The sequence below is a fragment of the Balaenoptera ricei genome, chromosome 16 (genome assembly GCF_028023285.1).
Source record: "Balaenoptera ricei isolate mBalRic1 chromosome 16, mBalRic1.hap2, whole genome shotgun sequence".
In the NCBI taxonomy this organism is placed as follows: domain Eukaryota; kingdom Metazoa; phylum Chordata; class Mammalia; order Artiodactyla; family Balaenopteridae; genus Balaenoptera; species Balaenoptera ricei.
In genome coordinates this window covers 112,649,388-112,667,356 of record NC_082654.1, presented here as the reverse complement: position 1 = coordinate 112,667,356, position 17,969 = coordinate 112,649,388, and the positions used below count along the sequence as shown (strand labels likewise).

Sequence of the window (17,969 nt, the reverse complement as noted above, 5' to 3'; positions counted from 1 at the left end):
GTAAATTTTATAGATATTTAAAGCATCAGTTGTAATTGAAATTATAGAAAACTACCAATTACCTATAATAATGAGGAAAATATATGACGTAAAGTGAATGAATGATACCAATCAGAATTACCAAAATTACAAATTTCCTCCAAAAAGCAGGATATAAGGGACAAATATTGGTTTAATTTTACTTTTTGTTTCTTGGTTCAAGCTGCTAATTGTCTAACAACAAGGCACCGATAGTCAAGTGGTTACAAGCCAAAGTCAGAAGGGACAGGGTTCTACAATTCTCCCAGAAACAGCTAAACCAAAAGACAGAAAGGACAGTCAAGGTTATCTTTGTATATACTCTCCTAAATAGTAATATGAATAATAAGCCACTTAATATACTCATGGTGTTAAACAAGAGCAATGCCTGTCAACAAATGATAACTATTAAAAATAGTATTTGAAAAAGTAAGAATTATCAATAAATTTCACAGACTGTAAAACCAAAGCTCCTTCCACTATACTGTGTCACTTTTCACTTCATATCTGTGCTTCTATGAAATGGAATCCTTAAATTAAACTAGGCATCACAAAAATAAAATTTAATGGAGAAAGTGTTCATCAAAAATGTTTCTATTTTACGTTTGGTAATGTATATATGTTTATGCCACTCTCTCACTTTGTCACAGCTTACCCTTCCCCCTCCCCGTATCCTCAAGTCCATTCTCTAGTAGGTCTGTGTCTTTATTCCCATGGGAAGCAGCCGCATAGCACAGGGAGATCAGCTTGGTGCTTTGTGACCACCTAGAGGGGTGGGATAGGGAGGGTGGGAGAGAGGGAGACGCAAGAGGGAAGAGATATGGGGACATATGTATATGTATAACTGATTCACTTTGTTATAAAGCAGAAACTAACACACCATTGTAAAGCAATTATACTCCAATAAAGATGTTAAAAAATAAATAAATTTTAAAAATAAATTTAAAAAAAAATGTTTCTGAATTAAGGTATAATGAAACAAATACGCAAAAGCACAGGATCACCTAAATGATTAAACTTTATTAACTAGAACACACACAGAAATAAGCAAATACTATCACTGATTATATTTTAACCTAATCGCGCCATCACTGAACTGGCATGACTACGTCTCAGAACCAATTGGCTGGGATATTGGAGGAGGGAGAAGGGGGACTCTGGACCAGGCAAGGTCACAGAGAAGGAAACTGCAAGGCCAGGGAAAAGGAAGTCAGGGATCGTAGCAGTCCAACCATTTCTTACAGGTATGAGAAAAAGAATAAACAAAACAATAAAAATAGCCACTGTTAAATGTATGCTGAATATTCCACATACCTCATCATTTAATAATCACTAAACATGATGATAAAGACTGACCTTCTCCAAAGCCACACAGTGAACATGTGGCACAGCTCGTATTCTTAAAACTGTTCACAAATCCTACAAAACCCTGCTTAGGCCTATGCTATATCACCGGGTACGGCAAAAAAAAAATCTGAAGAATGAGAGGAGATAGAACTGGATTCAGAAGCAGACAAGCTATCCAGAACCACATAAAACCCAGAGGGAGAAGAGAAAAATTAACACAAGCAAGGATGTGCATGTACAGAAGCTCAGGCAAAATTCGGCCAAAGGGATGGGCAATGCTCCCGCAGTCATTTTTCCCTTGTTTTATGTGCATTGTCTCCACCCGCAGGATTTTAAAGGCTCTGTGAGCAGCCATTCAGATAAAGCTAAACAGGTCTTGGCCTATTTATGACTGATACGCTTTGATTAAGAATAAAAGCTAAATGATGTTTAGTGGAATTATATACATCAGATCTAGATCTGTCTTACCTGTTTAATAAAAAAAAAGTGTGATATTTTTAAAAATCCCTCCTGATAAAACCTTTCAGAATGCTTCTTGTGCCACTTATATGTTAGTTATTTTACTAATAGCCACAATAAGCAACTCTGTGGAATCAAAACTTCATAAATTAGGTAATATTTTTTCTGTTTCATTTTATGCATCTCCTTTTGTTATCGGTAAACTTCATGATTTGTTTTGGCACAAATGATGTCGGGAATTTCCTGCTAGATTTCCTGCAGCTTTAATAAAACCATGCATTTATCCTGTGGGACCCAAGAATACAAGCAAAATGGTACTTAACCACAAGAAGAAAAGTCATGGTTCTAGATGAGAAATTTTTTTTCCTTATCATCATCAAGTGTGTTTGTATTGCTACCACGCCTATGACAGCATTTTGGACATTAAATAGTATCAGTATTAAGTGTATTCAATTACACAAAGAATTTAAGAAGAATTATTTTTTTAAAAAAAGAACAAGGCTTCTTAGAGAAAGTTGATCACAAGAGAGTGGGAGAATCAGGTAATACACAGGTTCTTTTTGATACGCTGTTAATTGGTAGGGAAAGAAATGATTTCAAGAAAATTAGCATCACCTTCCTGACACACTTCATCCCAGTCAAAGTGGATCTTTCTTTAAGCAAATCTACTGTATATAATTTATTGTTAGAGATGACAATTTGCTTGACCAAATATTGATATTTGCCACAGATTCCCATAATGAATTCAAAGGAGACAAATGAGGCGCTCGTAAAGAGGATGTGGATACCTATGGAGTCCAAAGACTGACTCCTACAAGTGCCAACAGCATTCACTGATCCCATGTAATCAGACGTGCTCTAAGGCCGGTTTGCACTATTATGATGAAGATGGTTGTTACAGTGGAAAACTAGCTCTCCTGGTAAATAACCTCAGCCCCAACTCTGATCAGCCCACAACTCCTCCACGATACCCCCAAACTGCTCAGACCACCCCCCACATCTCCGCAGGACCTTGACTCAAGCATTTTGACTGAGGTCTGCTCTGAGTAATCGATGCCTGTGTCAAACTAGTTATGAAGTATTTTGAACACCACTGCCGGGTATAATCAAAACTCCTCTGCAGTCTAAGAATCCTTCTTTCCCCCAGATACAGTTTCCTCTGGAGCTATTTGACGGTGGTTTCTTCCTAAAAGTTACTAGCTTGAAAGTGAGATTTGGCTCAATGAAATATGTTCCTTTCCAGTAGCAGGTTTTTCTCAAGTTTTCTTTTCTAATTAATGTCTTATGGTAGCTACGCTGGTCTTTATAAATGGTATTCCACATATCATATAAATTACCACTTTATCTCTGATAGAAACTTTCTAGACGGAGTACAACTCAAAATAAAATTCAGCTAAATAAATATACGGGGGGGGGGGGCAGAAATTCTAATATGTATCTTCAAAACATAAGTCCAAAAATTGTATTTTCAACACTTCCTATACACACAGAAAATTGAGAGCTTGCCTAATCCAACGCCATGATTCTAGGGAGGTTAAGACATCTTCTCAAAAGTTTAAATTTAGAAAAAGCAGCTTAGCAATATCAAAATTAAATTTATGGGAATTTAATCATAAGTTGGTATCTACAAAGATAAGTGAAATGACAATACACACTTTTCTAGATGCTCATGCAAAAGAAAACGGATTTTCCTTTGTAAAGACAGATTTGAATTTCAAAGTTGATATGTGATGTTTAAAAATCAGGAGGGGTTATTCCAGGTAGAAAGAAAACTAGTTAAACTGAGAAATGTTTTATTCCTCTTTGATTCAAGCATAATCCAAAAGCACTGCATTAAAAAACAGAAAAAACATTTTTTTAACCTTATATAGTTTAATACCTTAATTTCAAACTGTTGTAACCAAAAATGAACTTGAAAAGTTAAAATATGCATAACATATTTGGATCTTTTTAAAAATAAGCTGTTAGTCTAATATCAAATAAAGATCACTAAAGTTTCTCCTCCATACTTACAAATGTACTTTTCTCCTCCATACATACATACATATATGTCATATAGTATTAAAATTTTAAATTAATTTAAAATTAATGTACAAACCAATTAAAGTCCTAAGCTGCTTGACACTAAAATTTAAAAAACTACAAGGCTAATGAAAATACATTACATCAGAATTGATCACTCATTTTCTGTTAAACCATATATTATCATTTTTTAATCTCTTTACTTATCCAAACCGGAGCAATGATTAACAACAAAAGCAGCAACACATGGACCAATAATGGCAAATAAAAATGTTCAGTTTTATTCCTGGAAATAGTATAGCTTATTAAACCATACGCTGCAGTAATTATAGCAACAAGCAAACAAATAAACAGGAAACAAAAATTTGACCATTCATGCTCCTGCTCAATTCTAAAATTTAATGAATTGGCTAAGAATGGGTAGCAGCCCAGAAATCACTCACAGCATAGAATGGAACATAATTTAAATTACCAAATAAGCATTCAAAGAAAAATGTTTGCATTAGGGGACAGAATAAAAATTTCAATTTTCAGAAGAAAATGATTAGCTATTTGCAAAATTACAACTGAATAAAGCTGTAACACTATAATTTCGTTACTTCAAATATATAAGAGTGTCATGAAATTTTACTTGCCATAAAGAAGCTTAGGACACAGTCACATGGTTAGAGGCATTTGAGAATGAAATAAAGATAAAATGACAGCCATGCAAAAAGCAATTAATTGAAAGAGTCAAAATAACAGCTCCAAAAACGTTAGAAACACAAACGCTCAAGTAGAAGATTCTATTGTAACCAATGACATAAGCATGAGGTTCAAGGACACAGATCTCCCTGAGGATGGATTTTTTTAAGTTCTTTAAGACATCAACAGATCTGCTGGATGAAGCAGAAAGGCAAACTTAAGAAAATCACAACTAAAAGGCATTTACATATTTTAGTCAAAAGAAAATCTCCAAAACCTGTGAAAGAAATCATTCATATAGTAGCTGAGTTCATTAAAATACTGCAAGACAACATAAATTAAGTACTTGCCCCTTGTGACTTCTCCACAGTGTTAGCCAGCATCTCCTGCAGGGCCCGGACAGAGAGGGACTGTTCCAGCACAAAGGTGCAGATGGAGAGGTCTGGGGGGACATTCTGTGCAGAAAGAAGGAAAGCCGCCATCATCATCGTCGTCGTCAACATCACCACCACCACCACCACCACCACCACCACCATCATCATCAAGCATCCAGACCAAATTTACCTTATTATACTTCAGTTTCTTTCACAGAAAGAAGAAAGAGTACTTGTCAATTCTCTAATATGAGCTCCCAAATCATCCAAATACACTGTCTATACCGCTCACACTTAATCCACATTTTAATTTATGGATAACTATAAGCTACCATTTATTGAGTGCCTACTCTGATTAGGCACTGCACTCGGAGCTTTATCAATAACTCCTGTGGTCATGCACGATAAGGATTATTACTATTATTGTGTGGACAAGAATATAGAGAAGTTAGGTTACTTTTCCAAAGTCACAATTACTAAATTTTTCAAGCCGGGACTAAAAAGCCAGATTTCTCTGACTCTAGAGCATTCATTTCTCGTCTATCAAGTACTTCGCTGATAAAAAAATTAAAAGGACAGAAAAATACTTTACTCAAATTAACAGTGAAGTTAAGCAAACATAAAATTGATTGGTATAAAATATTGATTTACACAGGCTTGCCCTCATCCACAAAGACAACGATTAGCTTGTCTTACTCAAGTTGGGTATCATATCTGGCCTCTAACTTCGGATGCAATAATTTGACTTCTATTCGGTGTCTATGTATTGCTTTATTTTCTCACTCATTCCTTTTCCTTTCTATTTCCTTCCATCAACTTCCATTCCAATCCAGTAATAACCCCATAAATTCTGAAAATCCCAACAAGTAACTACTAAGGAGGTGAAGGAAACAGGATAAGAACCGACTGTCAAGTTAGAAAGAACTATCCCAATTAGGAACAAATGCATTATTGTGCATGCATGCTTTTACTTTAGATAAGCAGGACCCAGGAGGCAATCCAGCTGGGTATGGGAAGATGTTCAAAGGAGCATTTTCACAACAGAAGAACATTATAAATACATTAAACACAAAACACAAGCGAGAATATGTCTTCTTAAAAAGAACAGTAGGAGGATAAATTGATAACCTGATGCAATGCATCAGAATTACAATGTACAGTGTTTAAGTATTTACTAAATTGAGCCACTATCAATAAAAAGATCCTCATCAGCAGAGAATGATGCTTTATGGTTTCTAGGAAAGATTAGGTACCAGGGTTCTAAAATTAAAGCTAAAGATTATTTTATGGATAAAAGAAGCATATAATCACTAGTTACTCATACCCCACAAACCTTCCTGGCACCCATGTTTTGTTTTGCTTTGTTTTATTTTTTAATGAACTTTCGTTTTCTGAATTCCTCTATCCTCTTATCATGGGCTTCTGTGGCCCCCAGCCCAATTTCTTTCCATTACTCCTCAAACTATCTCAGCTAGTAGTCAAAGGAATCTCTCAAATCTGGGTGCAGCTACTACTTTTATACTCTGCGGTAATGCAAGAAAATTTCACACGTCGAGATATGGGGAAGTCATTCTGGCTTATACATGATTTGGCTTGAACGTCATGCTAACTGGAATAGTTAGCAATGCATGCATTGGTCTGTCAAACATGCATTGTACATCTGCTTTGACCATTTTTTTAAAATGCATTTACCAGATTGTTTAGAATGTCCACTTTGAAGATAGGAAATGGGGGCATTCTATCTCTACAATGCCAATGCTAGTACTCCTTCAGAGATGAGGTCCCCTTCCCAGACAGCAAGGTCATGCTGAGTTGCTGTGTATGTGCTAATCTTTCTCTTTTGAAACCCTGAAGGGATGCACCCCTGTTTAATATTTGTCCTTTGTTCTCACAAGATATAAAACTGTGGTTCAGGCATTCAAAATGGAGCCAGATAACCATTGTGGATGTGGTTTCAGACAAATTCCTGTACTACTGAGAACTTGAATTTTCTCAACTGTATCAGACCCAGGGACCTCACCAGCCATTCTCAAAACAAGATCTGTTCTCAAAACAAGATAAGATCTGTGCAGCTGCCAGCTGCACCCTTATAGTCTCAAGGTCTCCCCTTGTAGCTATTCAACCATTTCAGACCTCAACCGATCCTGGCTTAACAAGCGCCCTTACTTCTTGCCAGCTCCAATTATAATTGGCAAACCACTTATGTAACTTTGTGGATTTTGCCTATATAAGCCTCCCCCCATTTTGTAGTCTAGAAGAACACATTTCAAGTGTTTCTTGAATCTGTCTCCTGGGCTATAGTCCTCAGTCTGGCTCAAATAAAACTCTTTTCTATTCCGATTATAGAATGTTTATTGATTGTTTCCATTGACAGCAGTCAGCCAGACAAGGGCTTTCTTTCCAAAATCCTCAGATAAAAGATTGGAAGCTTGGAAAGGGACTCTCTTCTACTGTGAAATTCAGGATAAGCTCTTTTATATTTAATATTCTCAGTTCTAACTATATTAATAACAATTCATCACACTAAGACAAATGCTACTGGGAAAAAATTGATTGAGGTAAGTGTTTATTCCATTCATATCCATTTAAACTGTGAGAGTTTGGAAGCTACACTTTGACAAATAGCACTGGTAGAGAACTATGTTAAGAAATGGTGTGCTGGTGAACCAATTCCTAAAAATAAAAAGCACTGACTTGCCCATTTCTGTAGTGTAAATACTCCAATGATGGCTGGTTTCAAAGTATAAAAGTTTACAAATCAGCTCACAAAACTGCTAAATATGTAACAATTAGCTCTCAGGAAACTCTAAGAGCCATTGCCAACACACCACTGAACTGATTTCAGACCAATATTCATGAATTGCTTTAGAATCAGTGTATTATAATAGTTAAGAGATTGGATTCTATAAACAGATCACCTAAGCAAGAATCCTGGCCTCACTACGTACGAGCTATTAACTTTTCTAATCTTTAGTTTCCTTCCCTGAAAAATGGGATAATAATTATGCCATCCTCATAGGGTTGCTGTGAAAAAATAAATGAGATAATCTAAGTAAAGAGCTTATCACAGTGTCAAGACCATAACAAGAACTCAAAATAAGCGAGCCATTGTCATTAGTTAGTTTTGCATATTGTCATTTCTCTCCATTTGTGGCATTTATGAAGCACCACTCATTTCTTAAAATTGGTTCTTAAATGGATTCTGTTTTAGAGAAATCTTGTTTGAAAAGTCAAAGCATTAACTATGCACCTGTTCATAACATCTAAAATGTTCTAGTTATTTTCAAGAAAAGGCACTTTCTGGTAATATTGAAAAGTTTACATACTGGGTGTATTTAAATTGTTTCCTACTTCACTTTAATCAAAGTGTTAAAGTATGAATCACTGGAATATCTTACATTTATTTTAAAGATCTTTGAAAACCACATGGCTCTGAAATGAATTAATCCTGCCAAACAAATTTCCTTTTTTCACAGAGCGACATACTTGTTACAGATAGTGGGGTTTAACAGGAATAAATGAACAGACAATCAGCAAAGACAATTCTCTCTCAGAGACTCTACCCATCTTTTTTTTGGACCCATCTTCATTGCTCTCTCTTTGCCCCCTCCCCCATCAAAACACACATAAATGTAACAGAAAAGCTGAGCAGTTAAAAAAAGAAAAAAGTTTTACCCCTGTCAGTAAAACTTGAAACAATACAAATCAGAGCGTTGCACTGTTAGTTTCTTTCACTGGAAAGAAAAACGTCTGGTTGTTCTAGGCAACAGAATCATTACCAAAACTTGTTACTTTTTAAAAGTAACTACTTGTCACTTTTTAAAGTAAACTACTAAAAGTATTTCTTAATTTAGATGTATATTTCTTCAAATAACCCTGACATTTTTAGAGTTAAACCACACTGCAGCATTTATGTTAAGGCTTTGTTCCCATTTCCCCAAAATAAAGTTGTCAGTGGAAAACAAAGGGTCTCATTCATTAAAGACCAACTAAATGGCCCCTAACACCAGGCACAAGAGATAAAGTATAACAGTCTATATACAGCTGTAGTGGGAACTTCAATTCGCAAGCTTTTGCATGTTACCATCTTTTCCTTATTCTTTTTCTTTACTCAAGTACTATTACTGAGAATTTTAATTTTTAGAACTTCAACTTGAAAGAACTTTACGTGCCCTTACAATGAGTGTGCTCCCAAACCATGAAATAAACCCTTACGTAATATATGTTTTACCTTACAGGTGCTTCAAAATAGACCACATCAGAACATGAAACAAAGAACTACTGCTCAGCCTGTACACCTACCTGCCTCTTAAACATTACACTTATTTTTCATACAAAATTTAACCGGAGAAAGTATATACTTCGGTCTGTCTAAATGTGTATTTAGGCTGCCCAGAGCCCAGAGCCGGCAGGCAGGAGGTTCATAATGCTTTTCATGTGGAGACAAGACCAATTTGGTAAGGCTAGGTGTGCTTTGGCAAAGGTAACAAACCTTAAGCAAGCAGCATGGCTGCGTGTCTTCTCTTCGTTTTAAAATACAAACTGGTCCCCGTTCTTCCCTGCCTGACAAACATTACCTAATCTTACAGGTAAAAAAATTCTCAAGAATAACCACAACGTAGCATCTGGCTTTGTTGGCACTGGAGAGTCTGTGTGAAATCAATTAGGTTTCCAACCGCCGTATCCAGCGAACCATTTGGCATACACAGATGTATCTGCCTAACTCACTTACAAACCTATTGAAACATGTCATTGACTTAACTGAACTGCAAACAATAATTAGGGGCTATATAAGCTACAGCAGACCACCTCTCTTGTTATCACTGTGTACAAATTGCATACTAACATACCACTCCATTTTAAGGTCTTGATGCCTTTGCTCATACTTTTCTCCCCCTCAGCGTGACATATCCATCTCCAGGTCTCCACCAGTGGAAAACTATTTCATATTTTTAAATCACACGTAAATAAAATCACATATAAAAACATTTTCCTTGGTGAAAATTCAAATACTGAAAACTTTTTAAAATCCTCTCTTTCCAAATTTAATTATACATACTCTCCCTCCCAGGCATAACCACATGGGAGCTGGATGAGCTTTCACATGTACATCTTTCCAGGCCTTTTTTTATGCATTTGCATACATATGTATGCTCACATAGAAGTATATAGATTGGCTTTTCCCATTAACGGGCTCACTTTGTGTAAATTACATATTTTAATTTATTAATATGTATTGAAGATCATTTTCTGTTAATAGATCTCTATCTACTTCATTCTTCATGACAGCTAAAGGATCTAGACAAGCCATATGCCTCCTGAAGATTGGTTCAACTTTAATACTATGAAACATTGTTATTCAACTTGGACCCTCACTCTCCCATCCCACCACGACCAGTTTAAAACGATGACTTGCAAAAGAAAGTGCTCAATGTTTGAAGAGTTGACCTCAAACTACGATTTCACCTATTTCTGGAAAATTAAACAAATGAGCCTATAGGGACACGGTAGTAACAGCCCTAATGGTGGATCTTTACTTTTGTTTTTGTTTTCATAATCTTGAGTTTCTAATATGAAGACAAGTTAATTTACCTTTTTACACTGCATTTCAGTTGTGCACCAAATAACCTTCAGAGTAACACAGAGATATCTCAAAATGTATTTTGAAAATTAATGAGGTATTAAATCTTGATAGTTTGACAGCATAAGCAAATGGGCAGGTCACTGTACCAAAGGACATGGGATTCCGAGTCAATGCATAACCAGCCAAGGGATCCCAGGTAAATCAGTCTGAGCTTCCCCATCCATTAATTGGCAATACACTTATCACACTTCAAAGAAGAGTTCTGAAGTCCAAATAAGAAAAGCAAAGCATTACAGACTAGAAAATCCCAACAAAATATAATTTTCTCTGCCTAATTAAAAAAAATCTATCTCACATTGAAAGCCAGAATCACAGAGATATAAATTAAGAGAAAAGCTTGTCTTCTACCAAGAAATGTGAAGACAGGATTCTTTGGAGTGGAACAGATGGTCTGAAGTTGATACAGGTTTGTTTTTTCTCAGCCACTCATCTGCTGAGTGGCCTTTGGCAAGACACCATAGCCACTGAGGGTCAACGTATCCACGAGCTATGGAGATATCAAACTTCTCCAAAAAATAAAGTTGTTGTTGTTGTTGAAGTTGCCAACTGAAGACATGAAACAGGCAAAATCACATCTACCATACAAGGCACAATATCCTTTAAAATGTTTGTATGTCCTACAATTCCAATATAATTATGATGCTATATCCCACTGACTTATATGAACTACTTTAGAAAAGAAATATCAAGCTGGATATAAGGAAAATCTTAGTTCACTTTTTCCTCTTTATATGTCTTCAAAATTCCAATCATAACATTTCCCCAGCCTGGAAATGTCGTTATTGTCAGACTTTCACACTTTCTGGGAGAGTTCATAGTTCTGGGTAGTTTTTCTTGTCATATTCTTTTTCTCTTCATCCCACTTTGCACCAAAGATTAACAGAACATTGTCTTAGAGAAGGAAATATGCATCCTGTGTCAATCACAGGATAAATTCTTTCTTCTTTCAGAGATCAGCTTTTTGAAAGACAAGTTAAATGTGATCGTAGCAGATGAAACGGATATGCCTGGGTTTCCCCACATCTCAAGCCTTTGAATCTCTTCAGAAAAGCTCAAGTCATTCCATGTGCCATTCTTAACAACATAGGTCCAAGTCAGGAAGGATCTGTTAGCACGTTAAACAAGTGGTAATTAGCAGTACATCACCACTACAAAGAGCCACAGCTCTGCCAACTTAGCAGTTAATTATGAAAATCCCTAGTGAATTAATAGGGTTTCATATGATTTGCTCAGTGTTCATGTTTCTCCTTGGCATACATCTTCTGTAATACAATCTTCTGTAAACATCATATTAAGTAGATATGCCAGTCTACCTTATTTTTCTAATTATTTTAATATTCAGCCGACTCAAATGTGCCAATGCAAATCTGGAGGTATACTAGTTTGACATTCCACCCTGCATGACCTCTCTCCTTCTAATATCATAACAGGAATATGGTATTAGGTCAACTCTGTTCACACGTATCTTAACTGGGAGCCACTGTTGGTGAGAACACACATATTTGGTATTTTGAAAGCAAGACACTCAAAAGGAAACCAAAGGAAAGGCTTCTGCTATGAATTGAGCCTCAAGATGATATGCAGGTATGTTACAAATCACATGTGCTACTAATGATTCATTGGATGTAGCCTCCTGCTTTTGAACATTGCTAAGTCAAACCCATCTATCTGTCACAATCTCAATAAAAGCTTAACAAACCAACTCTCCACACTCTAGGTGATGGGCCACTTGCCTAATTTGCATGTAAAGCACATAATTTCTAGTCATATATCACAATGATGTTCCAGGAAGTTGGGCTCAAATTGAGAAATCTGCTGTCAAAAAAGCTATGGCGCTTCACCACTATATTCAGAGTTCAGAGCTGAGTAAACATCTGAATAAATGGATGAATAAACAAACCACAGGAAGAAATAAATCAGTGGAAATAGTGGAACCACTGCTATAGTTCAACTACCCACAAATTACTTTGGAGCAAAGTTTCACTCTACTCGAGTCTTTTTTTAAGTATTAGCAAAATAGGGACTTCCCTGGTGGTCCAGTGGTTAAGACTCTGCGCTCCCTATGCAGGGGGCCCAGGTTTGATCCCTGGTCTGGGAACTAGATCCCGCATGCTACAACTAAGAGCCTGCATGCCGCAACTAAAAGATCCCCACACGCAGGCAACAAAGATCCCGCATGCCACAGCTAAGACCCCGCGTGCTGCAGCTAAGACCCGGCGCAGCCAAATAAATAAAATTTTTTTTAAAGAAGAATTAGTAAAATATATACATATTCATTACATATGTTGTAAGCAATTGGCAGTGTCATGATATCGAGTACACAAAAATAGTTTTGGCAAAAATAATGTATGGCCCAAGTATTTGTCAGATATCAGAGTCTGTGACATCTCAGCCTTGCCTCCCTGCAAGATCCCAGTGAACCACAGACAGTGATCAAACTTGGTGGATCCCCCAGTGAAAATTTCCAGTGATCCATATAGTTGTCTTCGGGGAGTTCTGTGAAAAGGAGATTTAGGTAGAATCAATTCATAAGTTCATTGCCTAAAAGTATTTGAGAAAAAAATAATTTTTACCGTAACCAGGTCAACCTAATCATCTGACATATGACCTCTGTCACGACATCCATACTGCCTTGTCTCATAATCTGCTTAAAGAAAGGGAACAATTCACACAAACTTGTGGATATGGGCAATCAACAGGTTCTGACTCACCTAGAGCACTACGAAAAGTCAAAAGGAGGAGAAAAAAGTGAAAACGAGAATTATGGCTTCCACATCAAGTTACGCAGGCAAAGATGATGTCTTCAAATTTAATTAACGATGTAACACAGTGCCGATTTATCCAGGCATAAACATACAACCATCTCACTCTTTGTGGGTATCTCATTCCATGAAAGTGTGCTGGATAATTTCATCTAAATTAATTTAAAATGGCAAGAGCTAAATTAATTACTCAGTATCAGTCTGAACAAACTAAGCTGGAATCAACTCAGTAATATCACTTGGAACCTCAAAACTGAAACTCCAAGCAGACTCAGATGGAGACAGTCAACACCTTGGAATTCTTACTAGGATTTTGCTCACATGGAATTTCTACACAGTTTCAAGAATTAAGAAATAACTGTGTAGACACAATTATGTAAATAATAATGGCTACATGACTTTTAAATCATCCTCTGTGTGCTAGGTCTTAATTCTCACCACAACTCTATAAGAGAAGTATTATTATTATCTTCACTTTAGAAATGAGTAAATGGTGAGTGACAAAATTAAATGACTCGATCTAAACCAGAAACTATTAAGAGGCATATCTGCTTAGCCTAAAACCCATATATCACCTTGTCCCCCTCAAGGTAATATTAGCCTGATTATCAGCTGTTCTTTTTGTTTTCCTGTACATTTGTGGTAACAGTTTTATTATTGATAAATTAAACTTCAATGCGACAGTGTACATGCTCTAAAAGAACTCACACATAGAATCAGAGCCATGAATACCACAAACTCCATGACTTTCGCTTGAGAGACATCTCCTAAGTTCATAACCTGGTATGAGCCCCTCTGGCAATGTATTAGCAAAAGCAAAAGTGTACTAAGGCATTAAAATAGTGATCCTTCCTAGATGATGCCTTGTGGGTATATCTGGATATAGGGATCTTTCCCTTGTTGTCTGAAGATATGAGTCATCATGTCAAAGGAAGATATGATATTTTCTGGTTGAAGAATCTTGACGAGAGAGGTATATAGTAGAATTAGAAAACTAAGTCAGGAGAGATACTTCAGGTATGTTATATAGAACTGAAACTAAAACTGTATCTGTGAGACTTAACCCTGAAATAATCTTAGGTGATCTGGACATACTCCAGAGTCCTATTAATCCACATAATCTATAAACATATAGCTTAAGGTAACAGAATACAAATACAGTTTGGGTGACCAAAAATTCCATCTCACCTAACACATAATTTAGTTCAGAAGGGAGCTATCAGTAACACAAAGAAATAACACAAAGGATATTTTAAGGAAGATAACTCTAGCAGCTGTGTACATGATGTATGAAAGCCACAGTGTGACACTATTTATGTTCAAGGATCAATTCAGGAAAGATAAAAAGACTTAATGAGCTACATTTTTTAAAGAAATTATGGGGACTTCCCCTTATGACTGAGTGAGGAGGTTGGCAAATCCTCTCCCTAAAAAGCAAGCTGGCTAAAATTGACAAGAATAACCTTTCAGAGCTGTGGGACTTAACCAGAGGCATAAAAAAATATGACAAACTTTTATGCTTGAAAACTGCTGAACTTCAGGTAAGAACAGTAAGAGTCTGTGGTGCTATTTCTGAAGGCTGCTCCCATCTCCCCACGGCTCAGCTGATGTGCAGCTCCTGCAGGAATGTGGTGTGGGGTAGGCTGGGAGGACCAGAAGCTGTGCCACCTTATGAAAGGGGGCTCACTTGATTTGGAGCAGATGCCATGCACAATGCATTGTATGTGAAAGTGACACTTTCCAGGGAAACTCAACAGCTCTTCTAGCCTCACTCAGTATATTCCTGACTAAAGTTGAAGCATGCAGAGTAGTTCCAAACTATTCACACACTCCTGGCTAACTCTGAAGTAGCATGTACATAAGAAAAACACAAAGAACTCGCAGAAAGCAAATCTGGAACAGATATTAGATAACCTGAACTTCTCATGTGCTTCTCTACCCATACACAGGTCCATATGCAGAGAACAGAACTCTTACTGTTTGAAGTACCTGAGTGCAACCTCTGTACAATCACTGCCTTAACTCTAAGCTATGCAGAAACAGGGTAACCTTTAAGAAGCAGGCTAAAATAAAAGAATGAAAAAAAAAAATGGAGCAGTGACATCAATGACAACACATCATAGGGGAGACATCTCACAGGCAAGTTACTAAACAATAAACAAACCAACAAAAACAGCAACCACCACCTTCTTAGCCCAGGCAAGTTACTAAACAACAAACAAACAAACAAAAACTGGAACAACAACCTTCAGTGGAGAAATACCAGAATTTAGAGTTCCTACAATATAATATCTAAGAGTCCAGTTTTAACAAAAAAAAAAGTGGCACAGGAAAAGAAACAAAAAAACAGGAAAGTGTAACCTATACTGAGAGAAAAAACAGTCAAGAGAAACTGTCAGTGAGTATCCCCAGATGTTGAAATTAGCAGATAAAGGCTTCAAAGAAAACTTTAGACATACAAATAGGGACTTCCTTGGTGGTGCAGTGGTTAAGGATCCACCTGCCAATGCAGGGGACATGGGTTTGATTCCTGGTCCGGGAAGATCCCACATGCCACGGAGCAACTAAGTCCGAGTGCCACAACTACTGAGCCTGTGCGTCTAGAGCCCATGTTCTGCAACAAGAGAAGCCACCACAATGAGAAGCCCGTGCACCACAACGAAGAGTAGACCCCACTCGCCGCAACTAAAGAAAGCCCATGCACAGCAACGAAGACACAACGCAGCCAAAAATAAATAAAATAAAATAAAGTTAAAAAAAAAGTACAAATATATTTAAAGAACTACAGGAAAAATGTTTAGAGAAATAAAGAGAAGTATGATAATAATTAGTCAATGAATAGAAATGCTCAATAAAGATACAGGAATTACACAAAGAGAACCAAATGGATTTGAGTATAATAACTAAAATAATAAATATGCTAGAGGGGTCCAAGAGCAGATTTAAAATGAAAGGACAAAGAATCAGTGAACTCAAAGATCATTTAATAGAAATTATTCAATCAGAAATACACAGAGAAAATAAAAACAGGAAAAAAATTAAATGAGCCTCAAAAACCTATGGAATAGGGGCTTCCCTGGTGGTGCAGTGGTTGAGAATCTGCCTGCCAATGCAGGGGACACGGGTTCGAGCCCTGGTCTGGGAAGATCCCACATGCCGCGGAGCAACTAGGCCCGTGAGCCACAACTACTGAGCCTGCGCGTGTGGAGCCTGTGCTCCCAACAAGAGAGGCCGATAGTGAGAGGCCCGCGCACCGCGATGAAGAGTGGCCCCCGCTTGCCGCAACTAGAGAAAGCCCTCACACAGAAACGAAGACCCAACACAGCCAAATATAAATTAATTAATTAATTTAAAAAAAAACCTATGGAATAATATACATGTAATGGGAGTCCCAGAACAACAGGAGAGAAACAACAGAAAATATATTTGAAGAAATAATGGTCCAAAACTTCCAAAATTTAAAGAAAAACATTAGTTTAAACATCCAAGAAGCATAAAAATACTGAAGTAGGATAAACACAAAGAGATTCACACCTAGACACATCAAACTCAAACTACTGAGAGTCAAAGACAAAAAAAAGAGAAAATATTTAAAGCAGCAAGACAAAAATTTACTCATCACAATATGATTAATTGCTGACTTCTCATCTGAATCAAGAGAGAACAGAAGGCAGCTGATGACTTATTCAAAGAGCTGAAAGAAAAAAACTGTCAACCAAAAATTCAATATCGAGCTAAACTTTTTTTCAAACATGTAAAATAAATACATTCCAACATAAATAAGGATGGAGAATTTATTGCTACCACAGTTGCCTTACAAGAATGCCCACTCTCAACAACTTTTATTCATCATAGGACTGGAAGTCATAACCACAGCAATTAGTCCAGAAAAAGAAAAAAAAGGCATCCAAATCAGAAAGGAAGAAGTAAAATTCTCTCTATTTGCAGATGACTAATATTATATATCAAAAATCTTAAAGACTGCACCAAAAATTCGTTAGAACTAATAAATAAATAAACTTTCAGGATACAATTTCAATACATAAAAATCAGTTGTGTTTCTACACAGTAACAACAAACTATTAGAGAGAAAATTTTTTTTTAAATCCCAGTTTACAACTGCAGCAAAAATAAAATAAAATACTAAGGAATAAATTTAACCAAGAAGGTGAAAGATCTGTACAGTGAAAACTATAGAACATTATTAAAGGAAACTGAAGAAAACACAAATAAATGGAAAGACATTCTGTGCTCAAAGATTGGAAGAAGGATATTGTAGAAATATCTACACTACCTAAAGTGATCTATAGATTCAATGCAATCACTATCAAAATTCCAATTCCATTTTTCATACAAATAGAGCAAACAATCCTAAAACTCATATGGAACTACAAAAGACCCCAAATAGCCAAAGCTATCTTGAGAAAGAAGAAAGCTGGAGGCAGCACGATTCCTGATTTCAAAGTACATTATAAAGCTATAGTAATCAAAACAGTATGGTATTGGCATAAAAAGACACATAGACTAATTGAACATTATAGAAACCCAGAAATAAATCCATGCATACATAGTCAATTCATCTACAGCAATGAAACCAAGAATATTTAATAGGGAAAGGATAATCTCTTCAATAAATGGTGCTGGGAAAACAGGATTGCC

At 36.5% G+C, this 17,969-nt stretch overlaps 1 protein-coding gene across 1 annotated transcript in view; it reads right to left on the bottom strand.

Annotated features, from left to right (window-relative positions):
• RYR2 (ryanodine receptor 2) overlaps nucleotides 1-17,969 on the bottom strand; it is a 772,975-nt gene that overhangs the window by 700,490 nt on the left and 54,516 nt on the right. The window contains exon 3 of the mRNA XM_059899659.1: nucleotides 4,877-4,985. Within this exon, the coding sequence (XP_059755642.1) occupies nucleotides 4,877-4,985 (109 nt within the window). The remainder of the gene's footprint in view (nucleotides 1-4,876; nucleotides 4,986-17,969) is intronic.